This window comes from Paramisgurnus dabryanus, chromosome 1, assembly GCF_030506205.2.
Source record: "Paramisgurnus dabryanus chromosome 1, PD_genome_1.1, whole genome shotgun sequence".
Classification (NCBI taxonomy): Eukaryota; Metazoa; Chordata; class Actinopteri; order Cypriniformes; family Cobitidae; genus Paramisgurnus; species Paramisgurnus dabryanus.
Genome location: NC_133337.1, coordinates 60800641 through 60819248, shown reverse-complemented (window position 1 = coordinate 60819248; position 18608 = coordinate 60800641). Strand labels below are relative to the sequence as shown.

At 36.3% G+C, this 18608-nt stretch overlaps 1 protein-coding gene across 3 annotated transcripts; it reads right to left on the bottom strand.

Moving 5' to 3' along the window:
* Window positions 1-242: 242 nt before the first annotated feature.
* Window positions 243-16696, bottom strand: pde6c (phosphodiesterase 6C, cGMP-specific, cone, alpha prime). Of its 3 annotated transcripts, none has more exons than XM_065242721.2 (22): window positions 16210-16696; window positions 11640-11792; window positions 11468-11557; window positions 11252-11392; window positions 11075-11149; window positions 10933-10997; window positions 10661-10727; window positions 9633-9680; window positions 9374-9523; window positions 9154-9297; window positions 9008-9073; window positions 6897-7043; window positions 6445-6552; window positions 3574-3683; window positions 3404-3491; window positions 3223-3323; window positions 3033-3140; window positions 2897-2960; window positions 2747-2821; window positions 2575-2658; window positions 1761-1914; window positions 243-1296 (listed from the first exon to the last, which is right to left on the bottom strand). In XM_065242721.2, the coding sequence occupies exons 1-22, from the start codon at window positions 16675-16677 to the stop codon at window positions 1247-1249; spliced, it is 2556 nt and encodes an 851-aa protein (XP_065098793.1). In that variant the 5' UTR covers window positions 16678-16696; the 3' UTR covers window positions 243-1246. The 3 variants fall into 3 exon arrangements, with proteins under 3 accessions (XP_065098793.1, XP_065098794.1, XP_073671950.1); XM_065242722.2 differs by having other exon boundaries at window positions 243-1293; XM_073815849.1 differs by having other exon boundaries at window positions 243-1287.
* Window positions 16697-18608: the final 1912 nt, after the last annotated feature.

Sequence of the window (18608 nt, the reverse complement as noted above, 5' to 3'; positions counted from 1 at the left end):
CTCAGAAACATGTCTTACATATTAATGTAATGTCTTAAACACACCTAACAAACTGAATAAACTATAAACCAGATGTGATCGGTTTGTTACTGATCTGATCTGGGTTCAGCTGTTTTGATAGCTTCATGTTTTGTGCTGTTATTGGATTAAAGGCCTTTAAAGGCCTCTTGTGAAACACAAGATAAAAGTGTTTTCTTTAATTCATTTAAGTCATTAGATGCCTATTTCTAAACACCAGCAGAAGCTATTTTTAATGTTTGTGATCATTGAAAATCCTTTTCTTAACAAATCTTCTCTTTTGCATCTCATCGTTCTTCTTTTGGGATGTTTTATTTATAAACAAGAAGAAAGCTGGAGTAAGTGATTTTTCCTCTAAACTGGTTTAGTGTGGTCTTCAGTGTTTAAATAAGTGTGTGGTATTTAAAGATTACATCTGAATCTCACGAGTCCTGACAATCCCTTTATAGGTTTAAACAAGTTGAAGTGCTGAACGTTCCCTCTTATGTAGACCCATAAATATTCTGTCCTGCTCTTTTCATCATGAAGTAATTTAAACGCTTGGTACAAACAAATACTAATCTCTACTACATTATGAATTGATCATCTACATAATGACGTAAGCTCAATGTTATAGGTTTCTCAATAGTATGTTGTGTTTGAAAACGTAAGCGTAGGTATCATCAGAGTTCTGATCTTCATATTTTGAACAAATACAGCGTCTGCTGATACAGACTTAGCTGTATTGTTTAAAAGTCCTGTATCATGTCCGTTACATAATCACAACCATCAGTTAACATTAAAGTGTGTTGATCTCAGATGTTGACGTGTAGCGTGAGATCTTTCCTGAACACTAGACAAAACAAATTCAAGTTTCACTTCAAGGATTTCATCAAAGTTACTCTTGTTTATAACTCTAAATCTAAACCTTTCTTTCTGCCTTGACACTGAAACATCTTGAGAGCCAAAGAGTGAAGTGTTATGGATGTATAAGTCACACTGCAGATGGATGTGAAGTTGTGTTGTTCCTCCACTGAGGTTAAGAGCGAGCGATCGTGTCGTTGTCTATGTGCTGAAGATTCTAGCTGGTGCTTTACACCGACATCCGTTCAGAAAGAGACGCATACAGTTCTCCATTTCTGGGAATGTCAAAAAGATCCGTCCGAGGAAATGGGACAAGAGCAAAAGAAAGGTTGAACATATTGCCATCCTCCGACTGGACGTCTGTCTGCTTCTCTGCAGATCGTCTTTAAAATATTGTGCAGGTTTTGGATTTTCCTCCATCCCCATCTCCACCTCCTGCAGAAGAAGAAAATAAAGACATCATCATGTATGTTTATGTGTGAGGGCAAATGAGTTTAGATATTTACACTGCAAAAATGACTTTCTTATTTAGGGTTTTTGTACAAATATCTAAAAATTCTTAAATCAAGATGCATTTTCTTGGCAAGTAAAATCACCTAAGAAAATAAATCTAGTTTTTATACAAACAATATCAAAATAAGTTACTTTGTGCTTAAAACAAGCAAAAACATCTTGAAATAGGTGCTCTTTAAAAAGGATACTTATTTCATTGCTAAAAACAACGTTATTTTGTTTATTTGGTATAATAGAATGTGTTGGCGTGGTTTATGGTAAAAAAAAACAACTATTTATTTAACTGCATGCATTGACGAGAGACTTAACTAACATGCTAATCATAAAAATTCATATCTATTCTTTGACTGCAAATGTTGCTAAAATTTAAAAAATTAAATGTGTACCTTTCTTAGCCTCCTCCTCCTCTAATCTCTTTCGTTCATTCTCCAAAGCGTCTACTTTAGCCTGGTAAACATCAGCCAGTTCTTTCCAGTGGACCCTGTTGTTGTTCAGGCCATCAAACATCGGTGTGATCTCTTTGTGAAACCTTGCAAATTCCTGTAGGAGAAACAAGATGCTCCTGTTATCCCACAAAATCGTCAGGCCTTATTTATAAAATGCTGTGTAGAAACCGGCATAAATTTGATCTCACGATCATTTCATCAAACGAATGTATGCACAGAAAACGCGCATATAAATGTGAAATCTATAAATTGCAAATTATCTTGAAATTGTGCGCAGCTAAATAGTTTCAAATCTCCGCCTTTAAAAGATGCCATTTTAATGGAGGGATGTACGATCTCTGAAAGCCAATGTTGACATTTGAAATCACCTAATTAAACACACCCCTACTACCCCAATAGAATCTGGACCTACTTTTGATAGACCCGCCCCAAATATGCATCCCAGGCAATGATGTCCGTTAGTAGACACGCCCCATGACTGCTGATTGGCTACAAGTGTGTTTTGGAACTCGGTCCGACTCATCATAATGAGCAGCAAGATTTTCCAAAAACCTGCAGCAATCGGACAAGCAATGGTGCGTACGTCTGCTCAGACATTGACGTGGCGCTAAGCACTTTTCCACATCAAAGACGAAAGATTTGATAAAAATATAGACTTTGCCGTGGATTTTTGAGTATGCACACGTTACGATCAAACTGTGCGTAAACGCTTTATAAATGAGGCCCATAGTTCTTATTGATTTGATGGATGTACCTTGTACACGAACGAGCACACAAAGTCAATGAAACCGCATTGCATCTTGGGAAGTTCATCTGACTTGTTTCTGTCCATCATGGGCTGAGGAAAGACAAAAAGCATTGGCAAAGTGTAACCGGTTTCACGTTGTATTTGATTTAGATAAACTATAAAATGTTGATGTACACACAATAGGCTGTTGATCCAGTACGGTCCTCTCCAAATCTCCCTGCTCCCAGAATTCAGCTGCTACCATAAGAGCCACCTGAAGAGAAGAGAAATAAACTCATCATAAACTAATCCTTTATAACTTCTGACTGATGATCAGAGTTGTACTCACTTTACTCTGAACCTCCCATGGTTTGGTGATAGCAGACAGATCACATCCAGTCATCATCATTGCCCTGATGAATCAAACAATACAGATCAAATGCAATCTTTAAATCGGCGGATGAAAGAGGTGAGACCGCACTTACATAATGATTTCTTTCCTGATGGGATTGTTGGCCACATAGTTTATCATCTCCTTCTCATCGGCCATGGGCTCGGTGGCATCAACGATCTTCTGAAACATGGTTCTTTTCCTGTGTTGAGAAGAAACGTCCACGATCAGTTCAGTATGTTCACGAGCGGCTTCAGTTGAGAGCGTTCGTCTTAAACACTTACTTGAAATACAAAGCCAGATCAGTGGCAATGATACAGACGTCATGTAAATGCTGTACGGTCTCGAACTGACGCTTCTGCAGGTTTTGGAAAATGTTGACGTTCTGTGTAAGAGGAAAGAAGAAATTGAAGCATTCCTATCATTAAGCACCGACCAACACAACAGCTTTAAGATTTGAGAGACCTCTTCTGCCATAAGAGTCTTGCTGTATTCAAGATGATGTCTTTCCAAGATGGAGGAGCCGTGGAGTTTGGCCAGAGGCGATGCGCTCCTGTTATGGAAACGAATGGATTGTGTGTGTATCTCTGTTTTTAATCTTATGGGTTATGAGTAAGACAGATATATTGAGTTACTTTGTCTGGTAGAGATTGTTGGTTCCTCTGTGGTCGATGTCATGACAGAATGCTGCTGCCACCATTGCGAAAGCATCCAGGTCCGAGTAATATCTTCTCAACTTTCCAGTCTGTTTGGTGATGATGATCATTAAACATTGTTTGTGATGCTCTTTTTGTGCATTGTGTGTTTGTGTCTTTCTTTCCCTTACGAAAAAGAAGTATACTTCAAGTTCATTATATTAAGTATACTTAAGTAATGTTGGAGTATAGTTTTAAGTATACTTTATGTAGTAACATTTATGTTCTAGTAGTAAACTTGTAAGTGTACTGGTTGAATACCGCTTGGGACTAAATTGGCCCACTTTTAGTATATAAAAGTATACTTCTAAGTGTACTATAAGTGTAAGAGTAGTCAACTTTAAGTGTACAACTAGTGCACAATTAGTTCTTCATTTGTACTGCAAGTGAACTCATAAGTATACTAGTAGTGTTCTAGACGTATACTTCAAGTGTACATGCAAATGTTCTGTTAGATTACTCTTAGTAAACTAGTAGGTTACTAATTTTGTGCTGCAGGTATACTTCCAAGTGTTTTTTTATATACTTTTAGTTAACTAGTAGTTTAATAGTCATATACTGAAAGTGTACATGCAAGTGTTCTGTTAGTGTACTCTTAGTAAAATAGTAGGTTACTTATTGTGTGCTGCAGGTATACTTCCAAGTGTTTTTTATATACTTTTAGTTAACTAGTAGTTTACTAGTCATATACTGAAAGTGTACATGCAAGTGTTCTGTTAGTGTACTCTTAGTAAACTAGTAGGTTACTTATTGTATACTGCTTGTGTAACAAAGCACTTTGACACTGAGGATCCATCTGCAGGTTTTTATTAAACACACTCATATTCCAACAGGCAAGGTTAAACAACAGCAAACACAGCAATGTAGGGCAGGCAAATCTCATAGTCATGAAACAGGCAAAAGGGTCAGCAATGACAGCCAGTACAAATCAAGACTTTGCACTGACTGAATGTTTCCAGAGAGTTTATATAGGCTGTCCAATGTGTTTCAGGTGGCAGACCAATCAGTCCAGGCATGCGGGATTATGGGAAATGGAGTCCAGAACGAAAGTTAATATTCAGGGGGTTCAGCCATATATATATATATATATACAACCTCAAATCAGAAACAGTTGGGACACTGTAGAAATTGTGAGTAAAACAGGAATGGAATAATTTACAAATCTCATAAACTTATATTTTATTCACAATAGAATATAAATAACATATCAAATGTTGAAAGTGAGACATTTTGAAATGTCATGCCAAATATTGGCTCAATTTGGATTTTATGAGAGCTACACATTCCCAAAAAGTTGGGACAGGTAGCAATAAGAGTATAAAAGTTAAATGTACATATAAGGAACAACTAAAGGACCAATTTGCAACTTAATTGGCAACATGATTGGGTATAAAAAGTGTGGCAGTGTCTCTCAGAAGTCAAGATGGGCAGAGATAGCCTATATTCTATTGTGAATAAAATATAAGTTTATGAGATTTGTAAATTATTCCATTCCTTTTTTACAATTTCTACAGTGTCCCACTCTAGTGTCCCATTATATATATATATATATAAAATTTTAGTATTTATTATTTTTTGTTTGATTAGCTCACTGATAGCATACGAAAGATTTAGCTTCAAATTGAAAGTACAATTAAAAGGTACAAGTAAAAAAATGTATACACATTGTATTGTACTTTAAGTGCAATATATTAATATTTATAGTATGATGTTAAGTTCACTTAAAGTAAAGTTGAGTAGTAAACTACTAGTTAACTAAAAGTATAGTAAAAGAAAACTTGCAAGTATACCTGCAGCACACAATTAGTAACTTACTAGTTTACTAAGAGTACACTAACAGAACACTTGCATGTATACTTTCAGTATGAGTACACTAGTTAACTAAAAGTATAGTAAAAGAAAACTTGCAAGTATACCTGCAGCACACAATTAGTAACTTACTAGTTTACTAAGAGTACACTAACAGAACACTTGCATGTATACTTTCAGTATGAGTACACTAGTTAACTAAAAGTATAGTAAAAGAATACTTGCAAGTATACCTGCAGCACAAAATTAATAACTTACTAGTTTACTAACACTAAAGATTCTCCATAAAGATAATTTGTACACTACATATACTTTCAAAATTTACTTAAAATATACTGTTTCTAAAGGATGCTAAATAATGTATTTTATAAATATGCTGTCAGTGCATTATTATAATGATAACTTTAACAGATAAAGTATACCTAAAATAAACTTTAAAATAAGTTCAAATTAGTATACTTTAAAAATTGCACAGAACTTTAACTCCAAGTATATTTTTTTAAAGTATACTTTTAGAAAATATACTAAATTATAATTATTTAGAAATATGTTAAAAGTTTAATTGTAAGCAAATATGTTGTAAGCATACTTTCAATATATTCAAAGATGGTACATTTCTTTCTAAGTATATTTGTAATGTACTATTGCAAAGTTAAATATACTTGAAATACAATAAAGTATATGTATTTTTCACCAGGGCTATTCATATGGCTTTTTGCAGCTTTCTTGATGTAGCTTTCGTTGTTGCATTTTTACTTTATACTTTTAAGTATATGTCAGTAAACAAGTATAGGCCAAATATACTTAGACATTTCGGTCAGTATAGGTCAAGTATACTTTAGTACAATTTAAGTATATTTCTAAGAAGTACCTAAAGTACATTTTAGAGAAGTACATAAAAAGTAAACTGAAAGTATACTTTCTTATTTTAAGTTTAAAAGAAGAATACTTATAGCACACTTCAATAAACTTCTTTTTCGTAAGGGTTGCTATATTACTCACCTGGAGAAGACAGAACATGGTCTGACCAACGTTAAAGCCGTGTCTCCAGTTATGATAAGTGATATCTCTGTAGCCTTTCCGTACGGTGTACATCCATCTGGTCAGGACCTGAAAATTACAGCACACATGTTCTCTTCTTCATCATAGTTATCTTTACAATCACGCACGTTCGGTAACAATTCATTCTTCATCTACAGGGATGTCTTACAAATGGCTGCATCTATTTACAGTATTATATGTTAGATAGGATTTGTCTACAAGAGTCTAAGCATATTAGTACATTAAGTGATCATAGTGTTAATTAGTACTGTCAAACGAATAATCACGATACAAAATAAAAGTTTGTGTTTGCATAATATACGTGTGTGTCCTGTGTGTAATTAGTATACGATTAATCCCAATTAATTGTTTGACAGCCCTAGTGTTAATAGATGTTTGATGATATGTTTCACCTCTGCTGGTATTTTAAACTTCTCCACCACTCCAAGTTCAAAGAAACAGCGTATGCCACACTTGATCAGATCCACTTCAGACAACGGGAAGTCACTAAAATGAAATTCTAGCAGATCGACATCTTTGGCCACGGGTATGGTGGCTCTCTGTGAGTTACAAACAGAGATGTAAGATAAATATTTGTGACCGTGGACCACAAAAACAGTCATCAAGGAAACTTTTTTGAAATTGAGATTAATACATTATCTGAATAAATAAGCTTTATATTGATGTATGGTTTGTTAGGATGGCACAACATCTGGCTGTATTATATAAATATTGAGAAAATCACTTTTAAAGGGGACATTTCACAAGACATTTTTAAGATGTCAAATAAATCTTTGGTGTTCACAGAGTATGTATGTAAAGTTCTAGTTTAAAATACCATATAGATAATTTATTATAGCATGTTAAAATTTTTGTAGGTGTGAGCAAAAACGTTTTTGGGTGTGTCATTTTAAATGCAAATGAGCTGATCTCTGCACTAAATGGCAGTGCTGTGGTTGGATAGTGCAGATTAAGGGGCAGTTTTATTCCCTTATGACATCACAAGGGGAGCCAAATTTTGAATGACCTATTTTTTTATTTCATATGCTTGCAGAGAATGGTACACCAAAACTAAGTTACTGGGTTGATCTTTTTTTTTTATATTTTCTAGGTTGGTGGAAGCACTGGGGACCCAATAGACCCCTTCAAGGTTTGTAAACATTGAATGACGATCGGGTGCGCGCGCAGCATGGGGTCAAACTGTTCATATCATCCAGGCTTTATAATTTAATCTAACACGGCTGAAAAATGATGACATACCTCAAATGAAGTGAGCACTACAAACCCAAGCCTCTTTGATATTTGCATTGTCTGCACGTTAATTGCTTGCAGACGCAGATGTTGTATTTTTTTGTTTTTGAGATTGTACGGTGGCCATGAATCGCGAAAACTTAACGGAAGACCTGGTGCGATTTTCACAGCCCACAACGTAAGTAGGCATTTTTGACGATACCGAATAATACCCAACTCAATCTGCTGTAATGACTTTTCTGACCCCGACATGCGCAGTGGAAACTGCCTGTGACGTGAACCGTGAAGGGGTCTATTATAGCACTTAAACATGGAAAAAGTCAGATTTTAATGATATGTCCCCTTTAACTCTTTCCCCGCCATTGACGAGATATCTCGTCAATTAGGATGAGAAAACGCTTCCCCGCCAATGACGAGATTTTCCGTATTTCCGCAATACCGCTATTTTCAACCAGGTGGAACTTTTTAAAACCGGAAAAGTTAACTGGAAGTATTGCCCTATGGCAAGCTGCTGCATGTCCGTGTCTGTTTTAAAGATCGCTCTGAATGAGATCTATATGAAAAGTCCGTCATAAAAATGGAATTATCTCTGCTTTTTGCTCAAAATATGGTGTTTTTGCAAAAACCTACCCATATTCAAAAGCTGATTGCAAAAGAACCACTAAAGGTAGGATGAAACGTTTTTTTTTGTTTGAAAGAAGAGGGTCTGTTCTTTCATTTGGTATATCGTATGTTTATATATTTAAAGAAGAACATTTTCTGGAAGGCATTAAACTTTGGTGAAAATCATAAAAAACGCTGGCGCTGGCTGGCAACATTTTTTAAAAACGCTGGCGGTGAAAGAGTTAAAGTTGTCCAAATGAAGTCCTTAGCAATACATATTACTAATGATAAATACATTTTTGATATATTTACTGTAGTAAATTTACAAAATATCTTCACGGAGCATGATCTTTACTTAAAGGTATTGCAGAGGATTTTCTTTTTCCGGGTGGATCATCAAGACTATTGGTCCTCCTAGTTGTCAATCAGGAGTGTTGTGCAATTGCATTTTTTTAAAAAGTGGAGAAGGCGGTTCTTTTCTAAAATTCGAGAAAATCCTCCGCTATACCTTTAATGACCTGATGATTTTTGGCATAAAAATGTGATAATTTTGACCAATAAAATGTATTGTTGGCTATTGCTACAAATATTCTTGTGTGACTCTATGACTGGTTTTGTGGTCACGTATATCATCATTAAATCATTGTTATGTTAAATGACAGCTTCTTACCAAGAGTTTGTACATTTCCTTCTGATCACAGTCTTCTGGGTTTTGATCAAACTTCTCCTTTGTGTTCTAACAGAATAAAAGCATGCGTTTAAAAGAGTGAATCAGAATTACAGCTTCTTACAGTAGAGTTTCCGATGATTCCTTACCAGGATCTGCTGGACTTCAGCTGGTGTGGCTTTGGTCTGATACATGACCATTTCCTGAGCGATGTCTTTCCTCCACTCCATACGATTCAGTTTGTCATAGGTGTCACAGTTCAGTACCGACCAGCCGAGGAACTGCGTAAGAGCCTGCAGCAGCAGAAGAAGATGATGATGATCGTGGTTTCTGTAGTAGATGGATGAAGACACAATGATGATCACTCACCTCTGTAATTTGTTCATCTTGCTCATCAAAGGGTTTGCCATCTTTTCGGTTAAAGAAAGTGGCGATACCCACAATTTCTTCTTTCTTGTTGACAATAGGAAGAGACAAGACGTTCCTGATGATAAAACCAGACTCGTCCACAGCTTCTTTCTAAAAAGTATAAACAATTACAACATGTTTTCAAAAAGAAAAAGTTAAAAAAAATGATCTTTCAGGTTTGTGTGTGTATCCGCTTTGACATGGAGGAATTCTGGTATACCTGGAATGTGAAGTAATCATCAGCGGCAACATTCATCATGTTACAAATCTGCAGAAAGAAAATAAAAAGATTTTTCTCTCCCAGTCAGCAGTACAATCTCATTGAGACAAACTCAATGGCGAGGTTCAAATCTTTAGACCATTAACAAGTACACCACACCACACGCAGCATCATCATGACGATACCATCAATATAACTTAATTTATAACACATAGGACCAGATTTACTAACAGCTTGGGCTAATGCAAATCATTTTGCTGTTGAATAACGACTGTCTGTAATTACTAAAGATGTACAGTGGATTATTAGCGCTGAAAATGTGTGGTCTAGTTATTTTTGCAACTGACCTTATTGCATATAAGTTTCCCTTTCAGACACAAAATTTATGGGAGGATATTATTTAAATCATTCACGTAAATCGATTTACTAATTTTTACGCATGTGATATTACTGGAATTTGCGCCATTTTTGATGCTAAACCAAGCAAGTCTTAAATAATTTTGTTGCAATTGTTGCTGATAGAGGAAGGCATCACAGAGATCAGAAAGCGTGTGGTACAAAGCAGAGGATTTTTTCCAAACATGACAGTTTATTTGGAATGCCAAAGGAACAAATTAAAAAATATTCACTAGAGAAGTCAAGTGTTTCAAAACTTCTTGTAAACCTTCATTTTTTGTCCTCCGGTTCTTTTTTAGTGTACTATGGCTTCATTAGCTGAGATTTCACATCCTGAATTTTCAGCTGCGGTGGTGCTGAACTCAAGGGCATCAGGCGTTAGTAGATCACCGGCACCTCATCAGCTCTGCTTATTTGCAACCCTGAACAAATTTTCGCTGCTCTAAGTAGATTGCGTTGGTCATTATGAAATTGAGATGTTGCACCTGTGTTGTATAACTTGTGCCATTTTAGTAAATAACCTGCAGATATTACCAGTCCCATTGGCTCTTTTTTTGGAAATTGGCTCACACACTAATTTGCCCCGTTAAGTAAATCTAGCTCATAGTATTGTTTTACTACTGTAGACTTACGAAGCCGTTCTCAGCCACATAGGTTGGAAGGCCGCTGACAAGAGCCCAATGATCTACAGGAGGAGTCCTGAATGAAGATAACAGACACTCATTGATCACAAGACAAAACAAACAACTTTCACATTTACATTTTAAAAGCATTAATAGGGACATGTTTTTTGCACCAGAAAGACGAACATGTAGATGATCCTCAAACTCTTGGCCTTGTCATGTACACATTTTTTATTGCAGCAAGGACATTTGGTTAGCCAATGTTCATATAAAATTCTTACGGTATGACTTTGATCTCCTCTTTGCTTTCTAGAAGATAATCGATAATTTTGTAGAAATTGACTTCCTGTGAAGACACAAAAACTCTTAATAAAAGTGCAAGCTAGCAAACAGAAAGACACGGAATTTGAGGGGGTCTCTTACTCGTCCATCAGGTGTCTTTGGACCTTTGTATGGCTCCACATCTCCCAGTTTAATCGGCCACTCATCATAAAACTCCTAAAGAGTAACAGGGACAACAACAACGTTTAATAAATCAACAATGAAGACTTTAAATCACTCCTCTCGGTTAAAGATGTGATTCGGTACAGAGATGCAAACCTTTTCTTTGGTCATATCCAGAAGAGCCACAGAATATCTCTCACATTGAAGATAGTTCCTGACGGTGTACAAGGCTTTGTGAAACTGACGCTCGATATCCGTCAACTCTTCGAACACTTTGCTAGCGGACCACAGAAGAACCTGTAACAGCAGAAGTGATGGTGTCTTTATACTGGAGAATATCAATCAAATGTGATTTAATGTCATTCTCATTACCTGACTCCTCCTAGACTCAACGTTATACATGTATGCGGTGTAATGCTGGATCGCGATCACTGTGGCAAATGTGATGTACTTGCTGAAGACCTGAAAAACAGCAAAACGTAAGACTTTAGAAATGACATTACAAACTTATGAAATACACCAGAAATCAGCTCTTTATACTCACATCTTCATCTATTTTGTTGAATTCATTTCCTCCAACTTTGTTTATTGCCATTACAACACCGAGCGGATCTTTATTGTGCATCAGCGGTGCGGCCAGCATGTTTTTCGTCGTGTAGCCGGTCTGCTTGTCCACAAAGTCACTAAACTTTGGATTCTAAAATGAACAAAACCATAAAGACATCTAAATAGACACCAGTTCTTTCTCTGTGACAGGTGCATATCATGAGTAATTTAAACTTTAAAAGTACTATATTTCTTATGCAACTTATTAAGTTTTAAATGATGTGAAATGTAGTACAATAAAAAGTATATTATGCTTCAAAATGTATTTAATAAAGTACAGATACTTGAGTACTTTACACCTCTGTTTAAAGCTTATAACACCACTTTCAGGTCCCTGCAGCAAAGGTTCAGAATATTATAATGTTTAGTAAACATGCAATGGCTGACTCTCATATAACATATTTACATATTATTATTATTGTTATAACTGTGCCATTGTAAGCAATAATAAAGATTGCTTGCCAATCATTGTTGTGATATCACATTTAGTAAGAGTTTTAGATTTTGTTTTTCTTGTCACAGAGCTTTAATTCTTGTGTGTGTTATGTAAAGAAAGTTTAATCTGTACTGAGAACAGTTCAAATGAGTTTTCACTGAGTGCCACAAATAAACATTGTGGTGATATACACTCACCTAAAGGATTATTAGGAACACCATACCAGAGATGGGACCAAGTCACACATGTGCAAGTCTCAAGTCTGAACCTTCAAGTCTCAAGTAAGTCCCAAGTATTTTTTTCTTGGGCAAGTCAAGTCAAGTCGAGTCACAGGCTATGTCAAGTCAAATAAAGTCAAGTCCTGTAGTAGGTCAAGTCAAGTCCAAGTCAAGTCACCTTATTATTTTAATTTTACCATTAAATCCATAAAACAAATAACAGCTTAACATCCAACAGACTCCTCTCTGAACACCTCCCTCTCTCTCAAACACAGTTTACATACAACATTAAACTTTGTTACATTTCTCCCCCCTCTCTCTCTCGCACTCTCTCTCTCTCTCTCTCTCTCTCTCTCTCTCTCAAACATGCGCCCAGAAAAAAACAAGCGCGTCGCACCTCTTCCGTTCACGCGCCTAAATTTGAAATAACGAACTTGAGCGTGCAAAAGACGCGACATGTGAACCGCCCCTAACATTGTAGAATCAAGTAATTTTTCTCTGTGTGTGTGTTCAGGTGGCAAACTTGAAAAATAAGTATTAATAAATAAAAATAAGTATTTTAAAAAATAAATCAAAATTATTTTGCCCACATTTGTCCCCAACACGGTATGATGAGGGCTATTAACAAATTGACAAGCACTTACTGGGCATAATGGCTCTTTAAATGACGAACGAAATTGGAGGTTGTCGTCTGGCTGCCCGTAATTTGAATGTTGCATGTCTTGCAACGCACTGTTCGTCTTTTGCCATCTTGTTGAAGCCGAAAGCGATGACCCTCCGTACCCCTCCGGCTGACATGTTGATATCTGATCTAAGTGGTCATGGTGTGCGTAAGGTAAGGTACGAGAGGGCATGACTGATGATAGTGTCGTGATTCAGTCATGACAACACCATTCTCAGCCTGTGCTCCAGCTGGGTCGACTTTATTTTTTTAAATAATTTATATATTTTATATTTAAACTGAAAACATGATGTGATTAACACTCAAGTCATTCAAGTCATCGTGTCTCAAGTCAAGTCAAGTCCCGAGTCTTTAACTTCCAAGTCCGAGTCAAGTCTCAAGTATTTTATTTTTTGTCAAGTCAAGTCACAAGTCACAAAAATAGCGACTTGAGTCGACTCGAGTCCAAGTCACCAAGTCACAAGTCCCCATGTCTGCACCATACCTTTCACCTTCAGAACTGCCTTAATTTTATTCAACAAGGTGCCGAAAGCATTATTTAGAAATGTTGGCCCATGTTGATAGGATAGCATCTTGCAGTTGATGGAGATTTGTGGGATGCACATCCAGGGCACGAAGCTTCCGTTCCACCACATCCCAAAGATGGGTTGAGATCTGTTGACTGTGTGTCATGACTGGTTTGCAGGAGTGAGGAAGTGAGGACGCAAGTGCAGAGTTTATTGACTGAATAAATAACATTTAATAAATAAACGGGAAACAAAACACGGAATCAAAATAACAGCAGGTAAGTAAAACACAGGAACAGATGAACATGGACCAGGAAACAAACATGGTAGCAACGACAATGATCCGGCGATGAGTGATGCACAAATACGGGTATAAATACACAAAAACTAATGACACACAGGTGGAATGAATAAGGTGAAGATTAACAATGTCCAGGTGATGACAAAAGGAACAGACACAAAATATGACACGGATCACCGTGACACTGTGGGGGCCATTTTAGTACAGTGAACTTACTGAAATGATTCGAGCTTTGTGACATGGTGCATTATCCTGCTCGAAGTAGCCATCAGAGGATGGGTACATGGTGCTCATAAAGGGATGGACATGATCAGAAACAATGCTCAGGTAGGCTGTGGCATTTAAATGATGCCCAACTTGCACTAAGGGGCCTAAAGTGTGTCAAGAAAACATCCCCCACGCCATTACACCACCAACAGCCTGCACAGTGGTAACAAAGCATGATGGATCCATGTTCTCATTCTGTTTACGCCAAATTCTGACTCTACCATCTTAATGTCTCAACAGAAATCGGGACTCATCAGACTAGGCAACATTTTTCCAGTCTTCAACTGTCCAATTTTGGTGAGCTCGTGCAGCAAACTGTAGCCTTTTTTCCTATTTGTAGTGGAGATGAGTGGTACCCGTGAAGTCTTCTGCTTTTGTAGCCCATCCGCCTCAAGGTTGTGCGTGTTGTGGCTTCACAAATGCTTTGCTGCATACCTCGGTTGTAAAGAGTGGTTATTTCAGTCAAAGTTGCTCTTCTTTCAGCTTGAATCAGTCGGTCCATTCTCCTCTGACCTCTAGCATCAACAAGGCATTTTCGGCCACAGGACTGCTGCATACTGGATGTTTTTCTCTTTTCACACCATTCTTTGTAAACCCTAGAAATGGTTGTGCATGAAAATGCCAGTAACTGAGCAGATTGTGAAATACTCAGACCGGCCCGTCTGGCACCAACAACCATGCCACGCTCAAAATTGCTTAAATCACGTTTCTTTCCCATTCTGACATTCAGTTTGGAGTTCAGGAGATTGTCTTGACCAGGACCACACCCCTAAATGCATTGAAGCAACTGCCATGTGATTGGTTAATTAGATAATTGCATTAATGAGAAATTGAACAGGTGTTCCTAATAATCCTTTAGGTGAGTGTATGACACTATCTTCCTTTTAATGATTCAAATCAATTATTACAATATAATGATTCAGTAAAGATCTAACATGTAATTTATTATATTACACCATGCACAGGGCTTTTGAATGCTTTATTCTGATTGGTTGAGAAATGTTCCACAAGTAAGCATTATTGACTCCGGTCATTAGAATTATTCGAAAAGAAAGCACAGTCAATTATTCCTCTTATACCACGGTTACCACAGACATTGCTCTGGTGTTTATTTTAAGACATTTGACAGGTTACGTGTGCGTTTTACAGAAAAATAATCAGCATCCATGGAATATTTCTCAACCAATCAAAATAAAGCACTATCCAACCACGGCACTGCCATTCAGTGCAGAGAGAAAGAGACATAGAAAAAAATTATTGACAGCACAATTGAGTTTCAATTTTAACAAACAACCATCATTGTGATCAGTGTTTGCATTTCATCAGCTCATTTGCATTTTATAGGACACACCCAAAACAACACATTTTTGCTCGCACCTACAAAGTGGCAATTTTAACATGCTATAATAAATTATCTATATGGTATTTTGAGCTAAAACTTCACATAACGGTATGCACTCTGGGGACACCAAAGATTTATTTTACATCTTAAAAAAGTATTGTGAAATGGTTTCTTTAACAGTACGCTCTAAAAAAAAATTGGGGTTGTTTTAAGCCATGGTTGGGTAACAGCTTTATTAACCCAACGATTAGGTTTGTCCATATTTTACCCATCAGTGAGTGAAAACAACCAAACAGAGATAAATATTATGAAGACACACAAAGTAACATTCATACTCTAACACATCATTCAAATTAACACATCATTATTAGGCTAACGCTAAATAACACAGACCGACAGCAAGTCTTCTTTAAATAGAGAAATAACTTAAGCTCCTTTACTACAGGAGAGCCAATGTGATCTGAGTACAGAAATCATTTAATCCTGTGTCAAACTAACAGAGATTAACTTAAAAAACTACACAATGAGAAAACACAGACTTAACCTTACAAAATAACAATAATAACTTCTGTTAATCTGACTGTATTCACAGGTTAACTGACATATTCAGATTATCAAATAAATGATTAAACAGAATCAACTATCTTAAAACTATCATTCAAAAAAGGTTTAATGGATTAGTTAAAGGTCTTTTCTTGAGTTTTCTACAGTTAATGTATTTGCTGATGGACAGATCGTTCACCTTCACTCACTTACCTGTTTGACATCAGGTATATTGACGGACTTTTTGTTGGTAATTATTTGCCCGACTATTCCAATATCGGTAGGAAACACGATTTCAGACTGAGGGTTCACCACATTGGCATCGTATTTTGAGGTGGGTGTGACGTCGAAGAGGCAGGTGGAGAGTTCGGGAATACCGTTTCTAGCTCTGAGAATGAAGTAACTACAGCGATCAGCATTCACCAGCAAACAAATCCTCTGAAGCACTTTGTGCATGGCTTTCTCCATCACAGGCTGTGAATGAAGTTCTTTGATCATGTCAAAGATGATGTTGGCCTCCTGGATTTGGCTGACATCTTTAAACGAGGCCGTGTCTTTGATCTCGAGATTCTCGGCGAAAGCTGCCGCGATCACCTCAGCCCTCACTTTCTTATCGAAATACTCTTTGGCGAACTGTGCATTGTTCTCCAGATATTTCTCCACACTGTCCTTGTCTGCCATGTTGAGGTTTTCTTTGGATGTCCTCTCACAGATTCATTCCTGTAAAGGGTCAAACTTTGACTTGTCAGTGGCCTACAGATGGGTTCCCGTGTGGAGATCACAGCTCGGTCCGGCACCAGAGAACTGTGGCTTACGGGCTGAAGGGATCAAAGCGACCGCTAATTAAAGTGACGTCATGACATTAAACCTCTAAGCTTTCTTAACCTGCAAATCCCACTCTGTTCATTTTATGGCAGACAATCCGATCAGAAATGAAGACCCTTGTTTTGAATCACCAGCGGAGAAATAACACAACATTTTTGAACAGCACCAACGTTATCTTCACCTTTCGATTCATTGGACTTGGAAAGTGACGCTTGGTTTTGTGATTAGTTTAGAATGAATAAAATCAAGTTTTCTAAGGGAGTCACTTGACCTAAAAACACCTTTAACAGGTGACATTTAATAGGTGAAAGAAATGGTAGAGTATGATATTTATATTTGTCCGTTTAAACATTAATTTTCACACTGCAGAAGCATTTAAGAAATGGTGAAGAATGAGTGTGTGCGCGTGCGTGTGTTTATGAGGTCACTAGGGGGACATGTCCCATAGGCAAAAAAAAAAAATTCTCTGGGCAAATATATGTTTTAAATATATGCTAAATACATTTTGTAGAAAGCAAAGGTTAATTATATATATATATTTTTTTTAATTCATTATCAATATATTTTGAAATGTGTTTCAAGGGCAAGCAAATAGGCCTACATTTCTAAATGTACAACCCATATGCCAAAAAAAATGTATTCTTGTCTTAAATATATTTTAAAGATATGCTTAATATAAGCTATTTTATAAAGGATATTTTTGAATGTGAAAATATATTTAATTTGAACCTGTTCAAACCCCATAAAGTTTTTCTTCCAATGCGACTTAATATATTAATATATTTAATATAATACTTAATATATTTCCTTGGTTTTAAATATATGGAGGGCAAAATACATATTTATAAAATATTATTATTTTAAAAATATGTTTCAAAATATATTGGTTAAATTTTGTTTTAAACATATTCCAAAAGGGCAATTTTTTGTATATTTTGAAATATATTTTTCATAGGGCCCCAAATTAGTAGTGGCACCCCTGTGTGTTTATGATTGTCCTGACACAGCGCGGCCTTTACTTCAGATGTCAGAGTCTACAGGTAAGAAGCTCAATTCTCTGAATCAGGTTATATTTAGTGTTTTCACCTTTAGTAAAGTGGTGTGAGTGTTGAGGATCTGTTTATATCCACACAATCTGTCACTCGACTATAGCCTATAAAAACACCTCTGTGTGCTGTATTCATATAAGAGGAGGTTCTCCGATTACAGAGATATATGTTAAAAAGAAATTACATTAAACAACATTTACATGATTCGTATGTGTCAGTTGTCAATCCAGGATTAAGTAAAAGTGATTAGCGGGATCTTCTCTCCTGAGCTTCTACTAACATTAGAGCTTTCACACGAGTCCTCAAACACCACAGGACTATATTTAACTTCATCACCTTTCGTTTCAATGAATGATCATCCAGAAAAAAATACCATACACGCAACAAACCCACAAACAGACAACAAACAACTACATGAATTCATTCAAGGTTTCAGTAAAATTTTAAAGGTTTACAGAAAGTTATTCAGCTGATAGATGTGCTGTGAGGAACTCTTTATTATAATAATATGAATCATACTGTTTATAGCATACACTGCAAAAAAATGACTTAGTATTTTTTTGTCTTGTTTTAATAAAATATCTAAAAATTCTTTAGTCAAGATGCATTGTCTTGATGAGCAAAATGATCTTAGAAAATCAGTTCTGTATTAAGACAAAAAAATAAATAAATTTGTGCATAAACAAGCAAAAAAATCTGCCATGGGGTAAGCAAAAAATCTTAAACTTTTTTTCTTAA

Coding starts and splice junctions, on each gene's coding strand:
- pde6c (XM_065242721.2), bottom strand. CDS start 16,677: ATGGCAGACAAGGACAGTGTGGAGAAATATCTGGAGAACAATGCACAG. Junction 11,150..11,251: donor TGGATATGACCAAAGAAAAG/GTTTGCATCTCT, acceptor GTTACTCTTTAG/GAGTTTTATGATGAGTGGCC. Junction 7,044..9,007: donor AGGAAATGTACAAACTCTTG/GTAAGAAGCTGT, acceptor TGTAACTCACAG/AGAGCCACCATACCCGTGGC.